Source organism: Toxotes jaculatrix, chromosome 9 (genome assembly GCF_017976425.1).
Source record: "Toxotes jaculatrix isolate fToxJac2 chromosome 9, fToxJac2.pri, whole genome shotgun sequence".
NCBI lineage: Eukaryota > Metazoa > Chordata > Actinopteri > Toxotidae > Toxotes > Toxotes jaculatrix.
The window spans coordinates 4,255,055-4,272,157 of NC_054402.1; the positions used below are offsets into that span (position 1 = coordinate 4,255,055).

Here is a 17,103-nt window from a genome sequence, read left to right on the forward strand (position 1 = left end):
GTTGCCAGACTCATTGTCACTGTCTGCTGGTGGTGCGTATGCTGCAGCTCTAACAGGTGATATATCATGTGAACGATCATACAGCTGGCTAGAGTGATGATGATTTAAAAGGCTCGGTGAGAGGAGACAGCTTGTCTGAAAGCCTTGTTGCTCCGTGTCCGCAGTCTGATGCGATGCATCCCAGAGTCACCTTCACATGCAGCTCCTCCGAAAAAGGCTTTGATGGGTCTCATAAATACCAATCGTAATTATCATCCAGCAGCAAACAAACCTCCATTTTTCAGGCCATTCTGACAAGAGTAAGGGTAAACCGAGAAGGCCTCCCTGGCATTTTGCATATCTTGTCTGACTGATGTGTCATTGTGACGGTTTAATACTCCATAATTATGCCATTGTCGGTGCCTGATGGTCGAGCTGGTCCAGGTTGGAAATACGCGGCAGCGGAGTGAAGAGCGAGATGTTGGGGTTTTTTTTGCCACAAATTGCATCGGTGTTGATGACATAAGAGGTGATGAATATTCGGAGGTGACCTACTCAACACAAAGAGCGATGGCTGGAGACGAAAACAAACACGCATGTTTGGCTGGTCTGACATGCTTGTGTGTCTGGGGAATCATTAAACACAATTATGCATAATCACTGGACAAAACATGTCACCCATCACACTCACAGGTTGTTTACTATGAATATATCATTTCAAACTTTTGACATTACATAAGCACAAGGTGACATCATTTTCCTAATAATGTCACTTACACTTACAATATATTTTGACAGGCAGGTGCTTCCCCGAGGGCCCGCCAACTGTCACTCAACACTCCGTCAGCCATAGGCTCAATGTGTCACCCAAGTAACCATGAAAATTCCCTCTGCTCTTTTCATCTACCTGTGCCGCTAATCAGCAAGTTATCAAGTCAAAGAGACAAGTATCTCTTTATTCAGGAGGAGGGTTGTTCACTGTATGTGTAAATATCTGAAATACACGTGTCAAAATAAATCTGCTCATACTTTTTGTTTGTTAACGTTCTTCCTGTTCCTGAAAAAGAAGAGTTTATCAGAGCACAACATCCCCCGGCTGCACTTTCTGTAGAATCGTGGATCGACATGAAAGGGTGTGGTTCCATACACTGAGTTGATAGTTTACTTAATATTGTCATTCGGTTTCTGCTTACTGTAATTTCACTTTTGCTGTTTCTGTCTATGGATTTACCCAAGTGTTCATAAGTAAACTTCAAAAGTGCTGCTACCCCTGTTCCCAGTCTTTACGCTAAGCTAAGCTAAACTGTTTGGCACACAGGAATGAGAGAGGTATTTATCCTCCAATCAGAAGACAGTTTTTTTTCCTTGTCCTAACCAAGGGTATTATCCTATAGCAACTATAAAGCAAATTCTATGTCTGCTTATTGAAGTCCAGATGTTCAGTCCTTTGTGTCAAACGATGATGAAACACAAGGTTACAGTATGGAAAGAAACTTTTAAAAAGGTCCTGTGGCATGCTAAAGTTTGGTTATTACTTCTGTGTCAAAGCCACTAAACTTGCATTTAATCGACAAAATTTAATTTTGATTTCTGAGTGAGATGAAGGGTACTGCGCCAGCCTGACCTTAACTGAAGCACAGAAAAATGCTGCTTGCTTCACTTTTTTTTTTAACGCATGGGTCCCTTAACACACGTCCCAACCTTGAGTCTGGACACAGGAACGAAAAAAAAAAAAAAAAAAAAAAAACCCAGCCTCCCAGATCCCCAATGAGAACTGTCTATCTGTGTCAATGAAAGCATCACATAATGGACTGAACAGCAACCTTGACTGACAGCTACTGAAAGACATCTGTTGTCTCTTCAATATTCTCTTCAATTTTGACACATTATAACACAAAAAGTGAATTTAAACCAATTCTTTTAACTGCAAAAACTGGGTATGAATGTAAAATACACCTTAATTTAAAAGACAGTAAAATATGAATATCTACATAGAACAGTTTTACATTTATGTGTCTTTGTAAGTGAAAATGAAATAATGATTATGTTCCCTATCTGCTGCAGATCTGGATGTATTTCTAACAGATCTATATTATATTTGAAAGTGCCAGAGCCCTTTCCTTTGCTGCATGCCATCTACAATATGCAGTTCCAAAATACCGATCAAAGGCGTGAGCTAAGGCAAAGAGGAACAGACTCAGAGGTAAATAAATGCAAAGATCAATGGAAAAGTATGATCGAACAAAATGTAAGTGCAACAAAAAGAAAAGCTTGTAATTTTTAGTAAGTGCACGAACATGAACACGAACATTAAGTTAGGAAAAAAGTCAACTTGCACATGTAAGTACATGAACAGGAGGTGAAATTTGGGCATTTCTGAATCTCAAAGGCGAGTATGAAAATTAGACCTTTCTGTTACAAGCAAATTCTGCTTTTCACATAAAATGTGAAATGATTTAATTAGTGTGGAGATGACTCTGTGTCTGAAGTTTTTATTATTGGCTGTAAAACACGTGTATGCAGCAGAAATGTGCTGTTTATAGCAACGAAAATAAAAACCATCTCGGGCCAGATGTGGCAAGTGATCAAGGTGTTCATACTGATTCATGAGGAGCGAACATCACAAGCATCACAAGATTCACGTCTCTATCAAATGAATGGCAATCACTGCAAAAAAAAAAAAAAAAAACACCTTATAATGATCTAAACTGTCTTTTCTTTCACAACTACAACTGACATAAAATAGATTATTTACTCTATTGTGCTGGTAGAAATGCACAGCAGCATCAGAAAAGAGAAAGACAAGGTCAGACAGAGAGAAATGACTTCAGTTTTACAATCAGGCGATTTCATTCCACGTATATCAACAGATTCTTCTGTTCCCCGGGTTAGAACTTTCAGTTTCCTCCCCTGCTTCGCCACAAGGATGATTCAAATAATTCCAGCCCCTCTTTTCAAATGGAACATTTTGATGGATTATGTAGTGTCAGCCTTCACCGCACTGAACACATTTGAATAAATGTAGATTTGAGATTTACTGAAAGATGAGGCCAACATGTCAAAGTGATACACAACACAACTGCATGCAAATGCTCTGTACTTTGAAGCTCCAGCATTTCAAAAAAAAAAAAAAAAAAATGTGGTGAGGAATTCTACAAACTTCTACGCAGCAGATCCAAAATGTTTTTCATGTTAATTTAATTCATTCACATATTGTCATACTGCACTGACAGACAGTCATGAATAGTTATTTGTCTGTGCTCTGAGATCCATTGTATAAACTGTCTTCATTACAGACAAAGTTTTCATTTGCCATCATATCATCAGAAATTCGGTGAAAAGAATTTTTAAATGCGAAGAGGTTCTGGTCAATTGGCCTGAACGTACGAAATAAAAAATGCAGAGGGAATAAAGCAGCAATTTATGCAAACAGTGAGAAACAATCAGCGCAAAACTTAGAAGATATGACAACTGGGTACAAAATGAAATCATGTACAACAATCCTATTACACATGTATGCCATCTGACATCCCTTAAGTCTACTGATATCTGAACCAGAATAATCCACGTTGTGCAGGTCCAGCCTATTTATTCATGCACAGATCGCGATTCTCTCAGGCTTGGGAAATCAGCTTTTGCTTCAATACCGCCTTTGTCACACGCATACTTCCCTGCCCTCACTAACTACACTATCTCCCTGCCTGTTCAAGCAAAACTTTATGCTAAGTAAATCATTTACATCTCCCAAGCAGCCTATCTACATTTTCCAATAAAACCCTAAATTGATGGATGTCATCTTAGTGCTCACAGGCAATAACTCCTGCTGCTTCGAAATAACAATATGTTTTGGTTTTATGAGGTCTAGACATGCTATTCTTTTTAATGACATCCCTAGGCCAGTGCTGTTTACATTTATTGATATCTGTTTTTAGACTAGAGCAGCTCTGTCTTCCACAGAGGTTTCCTATACAGAGTTAAGTTTGACTTATGCTGACAAAACAAAACTTTTCAGTCGGTAAGTTCAGACCGCATAGTGAAGCTGTAAAAACATTTAGCTCATACTTCTCCGAGTTACATTTTTCCGAGATCCAAGATAAAATCTCTATTGCATTTGAAAATACACAATGCATAAAAGTTAATAGTGAACCCCTTCCACAGTAGTTTGACACGTTATCGAAGCTGTCAAACAACATCTGCTAGTGTTTGGGTCCATTCACAAATTAACAACTGTTAGATACATCCTTTTAAATACTCAATTGGCATTTGCTTAGGTGAATAAATTAAATAAGTAAATAAAATTTCAGTGTAAATACACCTAGATGTCATCAGCCATACCACATCTAAAGTTAAATGTGTTTTTTGAGCCAGAATGCTGAAAGATGCCGAAAACACATTTTCTCAATCAGTTTTTTATGAGCAAAGGGGTCCCACATGAACCCTAAATCTTATACCAAAGTTAGAACAGTTTTGGTTCTTGAGATTTCTCTTTGTGCCGTTTTTTCTTCTTAGCATTTAGAAACATCTGAATCCAAATCTGACGGCCGTAGACCCATGGTGAACCCAAGGGGCTTGAAAACTGGATGGAATTAGACGGAAGCTATTATCATACATCATCAGTGAGCGTGTTAGGAGCTGCTAACAATCAGGGCAAATCACATCAGCCCCTCTCATCACGTTTAAAACCAGTGCTCTGACCACTCTGAGCTACAGTTTGGTGGAGAGTTTGGAGGAGTTTCTCCCAGGAGGAAACTTGCCCAGAATGTGAAGGAGTTGCAAGGGAAAATGTACAGGAAGCAAAATAAACTGCCAAAGGCAATTCAAGTTACATACTGAAAGGCCATAGGTCTCTATATTTCCTCTGAGTCAGGGTGCACATATTAACCAGATCTGCAGTTTTAAATAACATTGTACATATTAAATACTAATAAACATAAAAATGTTGTCTAGTTTTTGCAGTTTGTCTTTCCCTTTTTTTTATTATTATTATTTCTTAAAATATTATTCAGTTAAATTTGGTTGTCCCTACATGCTAAGTCACTACTGCCAAACCGGGGATGAATCAGTGTTTACGGCTGCGTAAAATGACAATTCCGGTAATGATCCTGTTTACAACTCACAAATAATGATCCTGTTTACGAATGACTGCACCGCAAGAAAATAAGAGTGCAAAGTTGTGTTTTGTGTCATGCGCCCACATGAAATTAAAGCCCTCTGATTTCACATAAGGGAATGGCGTTGGCACACAAGCACAAGCAGCTACTGTAATTCCATTAAATGGACTGATGGCTCTCACAAGAGAGGGAGATCTTTTTAAGAGAGCAACGGTGAAGCTTGCACGAAAAAAAAATCCATATAAGGTTCACACAGAAAATGAGGGACAGAGTAAAGTTCAGTCTCAGCACACAAAGGTTCAGCACTGAGCCACTGTGTCCATATATCTCCCTAGTTACTGTAAACTCCATCCCTTGTTCTAAAGCTGCATCATTACTGTGCTATAACATCAAGGCATATAAAAAGCAAGAAGTCAAAGAAGATAGGTGCTGAATCTGTTTTCCCAAACAGCAGCTCTGTGCTAATGAGTGCTGGCATGTGTTCTGCCTCGGAGGATAACAGAAAACCAATTGAAACACAGTTTTAGAGAGGGCGCAGACTTTACAATGACCAATTAAATTTATGGGAGCATCATGGACTGTCAAAACTAAATGAGACCTGATTGCAGAAAAGAGCATGAGGAGCTAAAAGTACCTCCGTGTGAGGAGTGAACTTTGCTTGTTCCTTCAGCTTGTGTGCACACTAAAGTATGGATTTCTGCTTATAAGCCACAGCGCCGTCCACAAAGACGTAGTCTCCTCTTGCTCAAGAGCTGTCACTACACATGCTAGAAGTGTACCCGAGTGTGCGGCGATACCACTTTGCTATTCTGTCACTGAGCTGTCCCGTTTCTTGTGCACATCTTATCTACTGTATTCTATTATGAGTTTGTCATGAAAAGGCCGCTGAAACGTACAGTCCACATACAAATACACAGATTCACAACTACAAAGTGCATATACAGGTATACAGAAACACAGGTTAGCCACTATGACAAGTACTGCAACTTCAAACACGCTAGGAGCTGAGAAAATAGACCTACTTAGTAAATAGGGTCAGATGTTTTTGGCTGTAACTTAAGTTCTGTTCAACAAAATGAAATGTTGAATGTGGATGTGTGTCTTTGCCTGATTGTGTCTAGTGTGGTTCAATATACTTAAATTAACAAAAGGAAGATAATTTGTCAGAATTGGCCTGCAGTGTCAATATTTGTGGCCTCTCACAAAAAGACAAAACTTCAGAGCAGACTCACAATCAAAAATAGTACTCTTTTGAGTATATTTGTATATGCAAATATAATTGCTCTTCTTTTTTTTCCCCCCCGAGTTGGTACACTGATGGAACAAAGAACAAAGGACAGATGAAAGAATTATCTCCATGTCAAAATCTGACAAGTGGAATCGGCTTATCTTGACAAATGAATAGCGTTAATGGAGGTCTGCTACTTAGTGTGAACCATTTTGTACAATGTAAGTTATCCAGGAAAGTTACAAAGTGTTGTAATGTAGGAAAATCGCAAGAGAACAAAATAAATATCAGCATATAAGGATAAAGAAAAAAAAACCTCATCCATAGCTCATTAAAGGAGAGTCAAAAAACGTCAACACCCCTATGCAGATTTCTCCAAATTCTTTAATCAGGGATACGATTGTACACTGTAAAATACTGTAAGATTAATAAACACTAACACTAACAATAGCACTTAAAGGAGTTTTATACAAAAAAAAAGAAACCTGTACCACATATGCAAGTGCAGATGTACAGGAGATACAGAATCTGTCTAAAATACCGACTACATGTTTTTGCATTTTAATCAGATTTTGTAGAGACACTACAGAAATATATTTGAAAGAGTCGGTAGGCAGATTTTTGTCGATGGAAACTGTTCTCCCATAATGCAGTACTCAAAGGATAATTATCGATGACTGTGTCTATATTTTTACAAAATCAAAATGTTCAGCTATGCTAAGCGTCGACATGTATTTGATGTCGAAATAGAAACGCTGCTGTGCAGTAAGCTCGCCATCTGAACCGCAGGGCAGTTTGGCAGCTCGGTGTTTACCTTCCTTGTTAGTTACAGACTGACTGCTATTTGGAAGCCGGTGGGATCAAGTCCATATTTCCTTTCAAATACATTTACCTTCCATCTTAGATGTAAACAGTGTGACTTTGAGTTTCCCCCTTCCATTAGCTCTATTGCCTCGCATGTCTATCCGCAGTGCAATGACTCAAGTATGAGAAGTAATCAATAGGCTTCTGGTTTGGGTGAATGAGTCTTGATGCTTGGTTTGCACAGTCTTGATCTGCCTGACAATGACAGATTATAGTGCTGTATCTGAGAGTAATTAAGATGGGTCTATCGTCACGCTGATAACTCAAGAGCACGATGCCCCCGAGGCAGGCGCCATCAACCTGTCTGAGTAAACAGCATCAAAATTTTCTTATAATTCACCTTAAGCGGAGGCAAAATGTTCTGCATTGACTGTAAATTCTGCAACGATTATCTTCTCTTTTTCCTTCTTTGCCCTACTAAAGACTACTACTGCTGCTGCAAGACTGGCAAATATAAATTTAAATAAGTAAAAACCTGAGCGTATGTGAATGCACACATTAACCTGCCGAAACTATCCCCCAAGCAGTCCACTTAGTATATTAGGTACCACCTAGAGAAAATGAAGGTGTGAAATAACCATTTACCTAAAACCAGACTGCGCTTCAGTAACCCTACAGGAAATTCTATTTTATAGTACAATCAATCCAACAACAATCCTGTAAAGTGAAACGTACATTTTTTAACAGCTGTTGAGCCTCAGTGATGTGCTGACATGAAGGAAACATTGAACATTTTGGGAAATATACTTATTGACTTTCTTGCCATGCATTAGATGAAAATATCAATACTACTGTCATGTCTGTACGTTAAATACGAGGCTGTAACCAGCAGCTGTGGTCAGAGTGGTATCTTGTTATTTAGCTCTCAGCCAGAAAGCATACAAGTTGTATTTCCCAAAATGTTAGATCATACATCAGATGTGGTTATATTTCACTCCGCAGTTTTGGATCATGTCATACTGGGCTGTATTCATTATGAGGTGTTTCCTAATATTTTGCCTATCCATACATGAAGTGAACAGAATATTATTATTAAAAAGGGACCATAGAGTGGAGTTAACACACAAACACTGACGGCAACAGTAGTCTTTAAATTATTGGTCAATTAACTGATTAGTCAAACAACAAAAACATCATTGCAAAAAAAAATCATAAATCAACTTATTTATTTTTTATGTAATTTTTTCTTTTAAAGGGAAAAATGCTCAAACTTTTTCTGGTTCCAGCTTCGCAAACGTTTCATTTAAAGTAGAATTTACTGTCAAGCTACTGCATTGCATTACATTAAAGGGGGAGTTCTGTTTTTTTTTTCTTTTTTTTTAATGGTCCTTCAGTGTATTTAATGTTGTTTCCTTAAGACTTGTTTGTTCTTTCCAGCTGGCATCCCTGAGTGTATTGTTCAAACAAATTAGAGGAGCATTATGGTGCAGTGGGGCGCTGCTGAAAAGAAACAGAAATTTGGAGGGACCAGGCTATTCTACTGCTGTCCCCAAGTTGAGCTGTATCCTGCTGCGTAAGGGAATAATATTTCATTTAGTCTGCATAAATGAATTTGCAAACAGCACTCCGACGAGTAAGGGAGTGACTGATTCCAAAGGATAACAGTACTGGTCGTAATATCTCACTGTCCATAAGCAAAATATAAATCCTGGAACATTTGATTTTTTTTTTTTTTACATTTACACTCTTTATCTAACAGTAAAGTATGGCAGCTGCAGCACATTTCCCTTCTATTAACAATGTAAGAATTATTGATTAGTGTAGTGTTTGCTTTCTGTCGGCACTCACTGATACAGAGTACTTGTACTTTTGATTTTTTCCAGCAGTGCTGCATTACTTCCACATATGTGCTGCTGTTTACAGAGGACTCTAGGTACACAGTGGTTCTTTTATCAAGCTCAGATCTGCCCAAACAAGCCCAGGGAGGAGGCAGAAAGGTGCAGCTACTCTCCTGTTGTCTGACATGCAAGGTGCAACTGAGCTCTGCCAGATGGATGGAAGCTCTCGCCTCCAGATTTCTATGGAAGTGAATGGCTTGCCATCAAATCAATGTGAACACAGAACAGGGGACGGGTCCAAAGGGGGGCGTGGGCCACCCATCTCCCAAATAGCCCCTCAAGTCAGCAGCTTTAAAATGTAACCAAAACAAGAAACTAATACGACGGCGATTCTACTCTTTGGTCATTTTTCTTGGAAGACCAGACAAAAACACCTCCTTCTAAAAAAACACTGAGCAGCTGCTGATTAAAGCGCCGGAACCGTTTTCATTCCAATTCAAGCAGTGGATTAGCGGGGAGCTCAATAACTGAATTTATTGATTAGAGATTCAGTGTTCGCTCTCAGAAAGAGTCCTTTCTCCTCCAAATTGATCAGCAGTTATTTAGTCTTAACGCCGTGAGTCCTGGTCTGAGTCTCACCCACTCCCAAGGTGTTGTTGAATTTCCCCTTAGCTGGACAGTCTCTTAAAAATAAATCTAAATAGTTTTCATGGTCCATAACAAGGCAACAGTACGTGATTTGCTCTGCCTGTTTTTAGGTTGTAATTTTGCTTCCCATTTGGCCTAAACAGCGTAATTCTGAATGCTGTGAGGCTCTGATAAAATACTTTCTAATATTTGTGAGAGTCAGATCATTGATGTCTTAGATATTGCTCGTGACACATGGATGAGTGAACAAATTATCTAGAGCACCCCTTTGGGCTGATCACTGTAGTTTTTGATAATTTGAGATGTATCCCCCACCTCTGAAAAAATCTGACAAGTGAACAAACGTTGCAGGGCCCTGCTTCTCCCACTAGGAGCAACTATTAAAATGCCCTAACAAGATGCAATTTATGAAAAATCCCTCCTGTGATAGATAGATAATTTACAGATTCAGTGCCCTCATTAGCTAAATCAGGGATACCGTATGAGGATAAAGACCCAAAGTTCATGACAGCACGTATCAGAAGTGAAAACAATCCAACAATGTGAAAGCAGACGCTTTCACAGGCCAGTTACAGTATGTGATTGGCTGAACGAGCAGACAGCCCATCACATAAACGGCTCTGCCCTGTTGTCTTGTTTTTGTTGTCTGTATTTATTCATCATTGTGTCTTATTTATTTATTTAAGTCTGAAAACTTTGTGTCTCCATATAACAAGAGAGAATCTGCAAACTTTTGGAAAATTTTCAAGTGTACGTTATTTTTTCATTTCTTCCAAATTATGACAACTGACAAGCCCCAATACAACCAGCAAGAGAAAAACAGTGGAGAACTATACAAAAGGGTGCAGTGGAAAATCTGACACCAACGAGTTAAATAGGTAACAAATGCACACAGTTTGCTCCTAAGTGAAGTTGTTTGGATATTTTAACATTTAGGAAAAACCTATTAGAAATCATCTTACGGCAGAGCAGTGACCACTTAAATTCAAGCAGCAGTCGCACTCTCCTTCCAGCATCTCTACTGTATTAATTTTAAAATCATCTGGCAATGTAGCACACCGTGGTAAAATTAAGGGAAGGTTTAAAGGTGCCAAAACTTGAACCTCCTCCAACCTTAGTAAAAAAAAAAAACACAATTACTGGCATCTGTGATGTGTGTGAGAGACAGATGAATGGTCAGACAGAGGATGATTCTCGGTACCTCGCCAAACACAACCGCAGGGAAAACACTCAAGGGGAACTAAAGGATCATTTTTAACCTTTTTTTTTTTAGCATCTTCATTTTACTGAACTGGATCCTCATTTGCTAAAAAATTTTTGTTTGACTCATATTACGGAGGATATCTGCCCAATAGAGTTCTTCATTTAGAAAGTACTGTGCTTTGACTCCTCCAGCGCCTTAATGGTGGCTTGTAATTGCTCCATCACCCATACTAATGTGCACTCTATGCCCCTTTTCAAAACAAAAACATTGCATTTCCATTTTTTTTCTTCCACTGTGGACCTGATTGTCACCGTCTAAGCATCACAGCCAATAGAGTGAGGTCTCTCAGATCCAGGGAACAGAGAGAACAATGTCATATTCATAAGCAGAGACATCAGCTCTCCTCCTCATTACCACAGCACAGCCATGAATGGAAGCTTCTGTCCCCACAGTCATGAAAGGACCTGTCATCTGTCTGTTTCTGCTAATTGACTGTTTACTACATTTCAACGCAGACAGACAGACACATTTTTGATCATCCTCAGTTTGTCATTCAGTTTGACACCACCGTGCAAATCCCTTACACAGAAATGTCCATAGTTCTTTTTTTCTTATATACTCACTACATGACTCAAAGTGATAGCATGCCTACTGCAGCACTCCTGTGACCTTGACTAAACAATCAGATACAGTATTTACTTGAAGGTCCCAGTATAAAGTATGTGGACAAAAACCCATGTACCTGGCACCCAAGGTGATGTTTTTAAAGGAGAGATTGGAGTCGTTCAGAAACCGAAAAGAATATAAAGTCAAGGACAGAAAGAGATTTTCAGGGTTTTTTTCCTACATGGACCTCCATAACCAACTTCTTTCTGTGTAAACTGGCTGACTTGCTACAACCTCTGACTTGGAAGGACAAATGCTGAAGTGAAATCTCCCTATTCACTACGAGCTGCAAGGCACCTCCGTGCCCAGTTCCATTTTATAAACTATTTCCAAGAGAGTGTGAAGTTTGATGCACGCTCACACACTGTCATGCACAAGCAGCGTTGTGATGGTTTAAGTATATTCGATTTGCAGGCGAGAACTTGTGCCTTCACGCAGATGTACAGCAGCAAAATTCAGAGCAGATACAGCAGAAAAACACAGCCCCGGGGTGTGATGTCCTCGGTGAAATTATAACCGCACAGCCCACATGACTTACTTTGTTACATCTGCTACTAATGGCTGAATTCCTTACTTGCATCAGCTGCCAATTCTCTGCCAGCCCCTCCCTTTTCAACAGTAAGATTAGCTGCCACCACATAAAGTAGTGCCATGCATTATCTAGCAATTAGAGTGAGGCTTATTAAGCAGAGTTTAATGTAAATTTAATGAGCAATAAATTCAATTTCTTTAAATAGAAGAGTATATTATTGTTACAAATGATGTACTGTGGTGATCTCAATGTACAGGCGATGAAATACTTCACAAGTGGGCAGATATCAGTGGGCCATTAGGTGCAGCGTTAAATTTATCCTGAAACACTGTACTGTACTGAAAACACTATTTCATACAGATAGCAGAGAGAAGACCAGTTCCTTTTACTACAGAGATGACGCTGATGTACTGAGAGCTGAAGCAATTATTCAACTGCTCCATTAATCAATCCACAGAAAATTCATCTGCAACAATTCTGATAATCAATTAATGGTTTGAGTCATTTCTCGAGCAAAATTGCTGAACCTTCTCTGGTTTGAGCTTCACAGTTAACAGAATGTGAAGCTTTTCTTTGTCTCTTTTGATAAGAAACTGTTAAACTTTGTTTTGTTTTTTTGCCTGTTGATCAGGCAAAAAAAGCACTTTTAAGGTGTCACCTGAGCCCTCAGACAATTGTGATAGTTGTAATTTATTTAATTATTTTTTCACATTTAATACAAAAGAGTAAATCAACCAGTCTAGAAAGTAACCAGCCGATTAATCTGTATTTAAAATCATTGTTAGTTGCTGTCTTAGTCAGTGATGGAACAGTTTATTTATTTGGGGGGCAACAGAAACTGCTTTCAGTTTGTGGGAGTCAATGGTGCATTGATCAAAGCTCAGTTTACTGTCCAGAGTGAGTCCAAGGTATCTGAAGCACTTCACCATCTCAAGTTTCATCATTGATGCAGACGGGGTTGTGGCTGTCTGTGCTGTATGTGTTAATTAACAGTTCTTTTGTCTTTGAGCTGCAGGTAATTGTTCATGCACCACGGTGTGAAGTAGCAGACGAAGTCCTTATAGCCTTCAACAGTTATTGTTATTACAGAGCGCAAGTACGGCTGTGTCGTCGAGTATCTGAAGTATGTAACGGTGGGTGAGGGGTAGTCCGACAATCTGAAGGATGATGTTACACACCAGTCTTTCCAGGCATTTCATAACTACTGAGTTTAGGACAACTGGCACTAAAGTCATCCAATAGGATTCACAGAAGATGGAACGCATGATGGGAGAGAACTCCCTTGGCACAGTCCTTGGATGCCATCCGGCCCCGGAGCCTTGCCTTTTTTTTGCACCGGCTCAGCTGAAGGGAGCAGGGTGTGCTGGCTCTGGGATGGGTAATCTCCAGCAGTTTCCCACATTCCTCTGAGCAGTTGATGGCGTCAAACCTTGTTCGGGTTTGGGGTCATGAGTGTTCTTACACTTTGAAAGGCTTGTTTAGTGTTCGTGGTGCTGAATTCCTGTTCAAGTTTCTCTTCGTATCAGATTTGGCTTTGATGATGTCAGTCTTCACTGGATGGCTTATGATCTCGAGTGAAACCCAGTCCTGCCACGGAAAGGCTTTCTGCTTTTCCTTTAAACTGTAACTTTGAGTGATCCAGGGTTTGGAGTTTGGATATTTCTTGAAGGTCTTAACTCAAATGGCCATGGCATTGCCGAACTTAATGTAGGCGGTAATAACGGAGACGCTCTCATCTCATCATCAAAAATGTCCTAGTCTGTGCCGGCAAATGAACCCTGCAGTTGTACAATGTACCGTAACTAAGAACATTTACCAAAGTGCTGCACTTATGTAAAATTTTAATGTAGCTGCACTTGAATATTTCTGTTTTATGTTACTTTATACTTCGACTTCACTACAATTGAGGGGCAAATACTGTACTTTTTTACTCAACTCCAACTAGTGGCTACTTGTTACTTTGCAGAATAACATTTCACACCCAAAACCAAGGATAAAAATAACATATGCTGCATTTTAACTGATTAAATTACCCAAAGAAGCTAAATTTAGCCCCCACCTTGATCAATCATAAACATTAAATTGCTGCTTACACATACTGTTTTTGCATCAGTAAAATAATCCAGTAAATATTATACTGTCTAGTAAAAAATACCCAGGGGAAGTTTTTCTGCATAATGAGTTGTTTGTCTTTTGACAATTTAAGTATATTTCTTTGTTTTATAAATTCCAAGTTTTTAACCAGGTCAATTTTATACTTAAAGGACGTGAATACTTCTACCAACACTTGCCCTAGTTCTTCGCTCCTCTTAATGACCTTGTCTTTAGCACTCAAAAGACGTGCGCATATACAGCTGTGACAGTATTTCTTGTACGTCTAAAAATGCACCACCGACAGGAAAAACCACCAGGATATCAACATCTTTATGGTAACTGAGGGGATAAGAACAGGGGCAGACAAACACAAATTGAGGGCAGAGCAGCATACTGCCAAATGATTTCAGCAATATCTGTTTCAAAGCCAAATCCCACCATAAGCAGCCAGAGACGGACATCTTCAATCACTCACCAAGCCACATGCCAACTGGCAGCCAAGAGAACCGTAACAACTGTATGTTTCCTTTTGTTTCTGAGGCGCTGTCCTTCAGTGGTGCCTTGAGGCTTCATGACAACTCGTATTGATCCACTTCACCATCACTCAGTCCAGACGAATGACTTTAAACTGGCAATAAGTGGGATTATGCAACCTTCTGAAATTCAACCATCTGATATGCTACAACAGGCCGAACCCCAGGAGACGCATGGAGAGGAACACTGCTAAAACAGATTCTTTGTTAAAATGCAGAGTCTCAGCGTTTCCCAACAGGATGCTCAGCCGAGGCAGCTCTCTAGCTTCAGCAGTCGCTGTAAGAACAACTTTCCCTTATGATGTCCAGGATCAGCAGTCTCTCTCCCTCTCTCTCACACTGTCTTTCTTTAATTAACCCTCTTTCCTTGGTATCTTTATAATAAACTGAAAACCCATCCATCCTCTCACCGGATAAAGAGGCCAAGTTCAAATCCACTGATTCGGGATTATTAAAGAAAAATTGGAAGCTGTCAAAAAGCAGACTGTCAGCACTTCACAGAGCAAGAACTTGGGGCCCTTCTCTTTTGCCTCCAGCAGCTGGCACAAAGACAAACAAATGGAAAACCCGAGGTCTGATCAGACCATTTTTACCTGAACCAAGAGACTGCATCAGTTTCCTAGTGCTGCATGCCTCTGTGTATTGAGCTCAAGGTTGCTGTGGATTCACAATGCATTATTTTTATTTGACTGAGAGGTTAATTAAATTAATGTGACAAGGAGACGCAAGACAATGCTGTAAATGTCATTCAACTGTTATTCAACACAGAGCGTAATAAATTCAGCAACTGTGAAATGAAAGCCAAGTAAGCAGTGAGCTATTAAAGTAAAAAAAAAACAAAAAAACAAAACAATCTTACTGCCTAAAAAAAAATCCCTTTAACTTATAACTTCATTTTGGGAGCAGGCTGTCACTCTAACCAAACACACACACACACACACACACACCAGACCTGTTGATGGGTGCTGCAGATACCACTACTGATACAGTACGTACCCACTAATGGCAATATCTGAAACACAAATTAAACCACTGAGATGTCACTCAAGAAGACTTCAAGTGTAAACCTGTCATCGCAACTGTTGCTTTCCATTTTAACAACCTGGGGATTGACAACACAACAACATGTCCATCCTGCCGCTGGGAGGGATTTAAAGCGGCTGCAAGCTGACATTTTAATCGTTTCACATGCGTCAGTATTGTCAGAGGAAACGTTTTCCAGGAAAAAAAAAAAAAAAAAAAAAAGACACTGACGCATGCAACTCTGATGCAACGGCGGTGGAGTGACGGGGAAATGATCGGAATAGGGGGGACTGCAATGGTTGTGCACATTTAGGCGCCCCTGGTTCATGCAGTTGCACGCTGTAAAAGCCCCAACAGCGACATGGCAGATTTACATCTCCAGCCTCACTAACAGGAGGAGAAGTGAGGACTGCGGACTGGAACACACACACACACTGGCTTCGGAGGCTGCAGTTGTGCGGCCAGAGGACACTGTGCGAGACTAGAGCTGCAATGCGTGTTTTTCTCCAAAGCGCACCTGAAGCGCAGACTTGAGAGATTTTCAGACAGTGAGATGAGTTTGGACCGTAAAGGTTTATGAGGTATGACTAAAGGATACAAGCGCGTGTGAGCCGTGTTCTCTCACGGTCGGAGAATCGGTCTCATTTCATAATAAAAAAAAGAGCCACGTTCCAGTGAGCTCTGGCTTCAACTTGCCCTAGGTCTAAATACTGTACGACCATTTCACTCGATTAACACTGGTGATACTTTCTCTCCGCCGATGCAATTGTGCAGCACTAACATTACTTTTTATAGCGGTCCTCCGTAGCCTTTGCAGTAAAACTCAGGACAACACCCTTTCAGTGAACACCAAATTGCGAGATAAGTACCCGTACAGTCCCGAAAAAAACAGCGTGGCTATTTTGGAGTCGACAGCGTTATCGGAGCAATAGAAAGTGATGCTGAGATTTCACGGGAAGCTTGTGCGCATCTAGCGCGCAAACGCACCACAACTTCTCCCCGGTACTCCTCCGGCTTTAGCTGTGGAAGCGGTAATTCCGCATCACAGACGCACACAGGACAGCGAAAAAACTTACCTTTCGGAAGAAACGCCGCTGAAATCACGAAAACAGAGAGAGAAACAGCGAGAGATCCGCTCCCCGTGATCGCCATGTTGGACACCTGCTTGAGACTGGCGGCGCTAAATCACCTAGAGACGGCCATGGGATGAAAATGTAGACACATGAGAGGCGGAGGGAGGGCTCAAGCAGGGAGCCTGCTATCATATTGGGCTGCATTATGTTGCAATGACATCTAGGCCTATAAAATGATACACGAAAATTACACGGACACTTTAGGAGAATTTAAAAAAAATGTCAAAACTGTATTTTTCTCCGCGTAATTTGCCACTGAACACCAAAGGCACACTGTAATTCCCTACAGGAATATTGAGGGAATATAACA

General features: G+C 40.1%; 1 protein-coding gene across 3 annotated transcripts in view; it reads right to left on the reverse strand.

The window, feature by feature from the left end:
• cadm1b (cell adhesion molecule 1b) overlaps positions 1 to 16,827 on the reverse strand; it is a 126,675-nt gene extending 109,848 nt beyond the window's left edge. For 2 of the 3 annotated variants that reach the window (XM_041047284.1, XM_041047283.1), the window contains exon 1: positions 16,737 to 16,818. In XM_041047284.1, the coding sequence (XP_040903218.1) occupies positions 16,737 to 16,812 (76 nt within the window). In that variant the 5' untranslated portion in view covers positions 16,813 to 16,818. Of the gene's footprint in view, positions 1 to 16,736 lie in introns of all 3 variants that reach the window. The other variant, XM_041047285.1, reaches the window with a different exon arrangement.
• Positions 16,828 to 17,103: the final 276 nt, after the last annotated feature.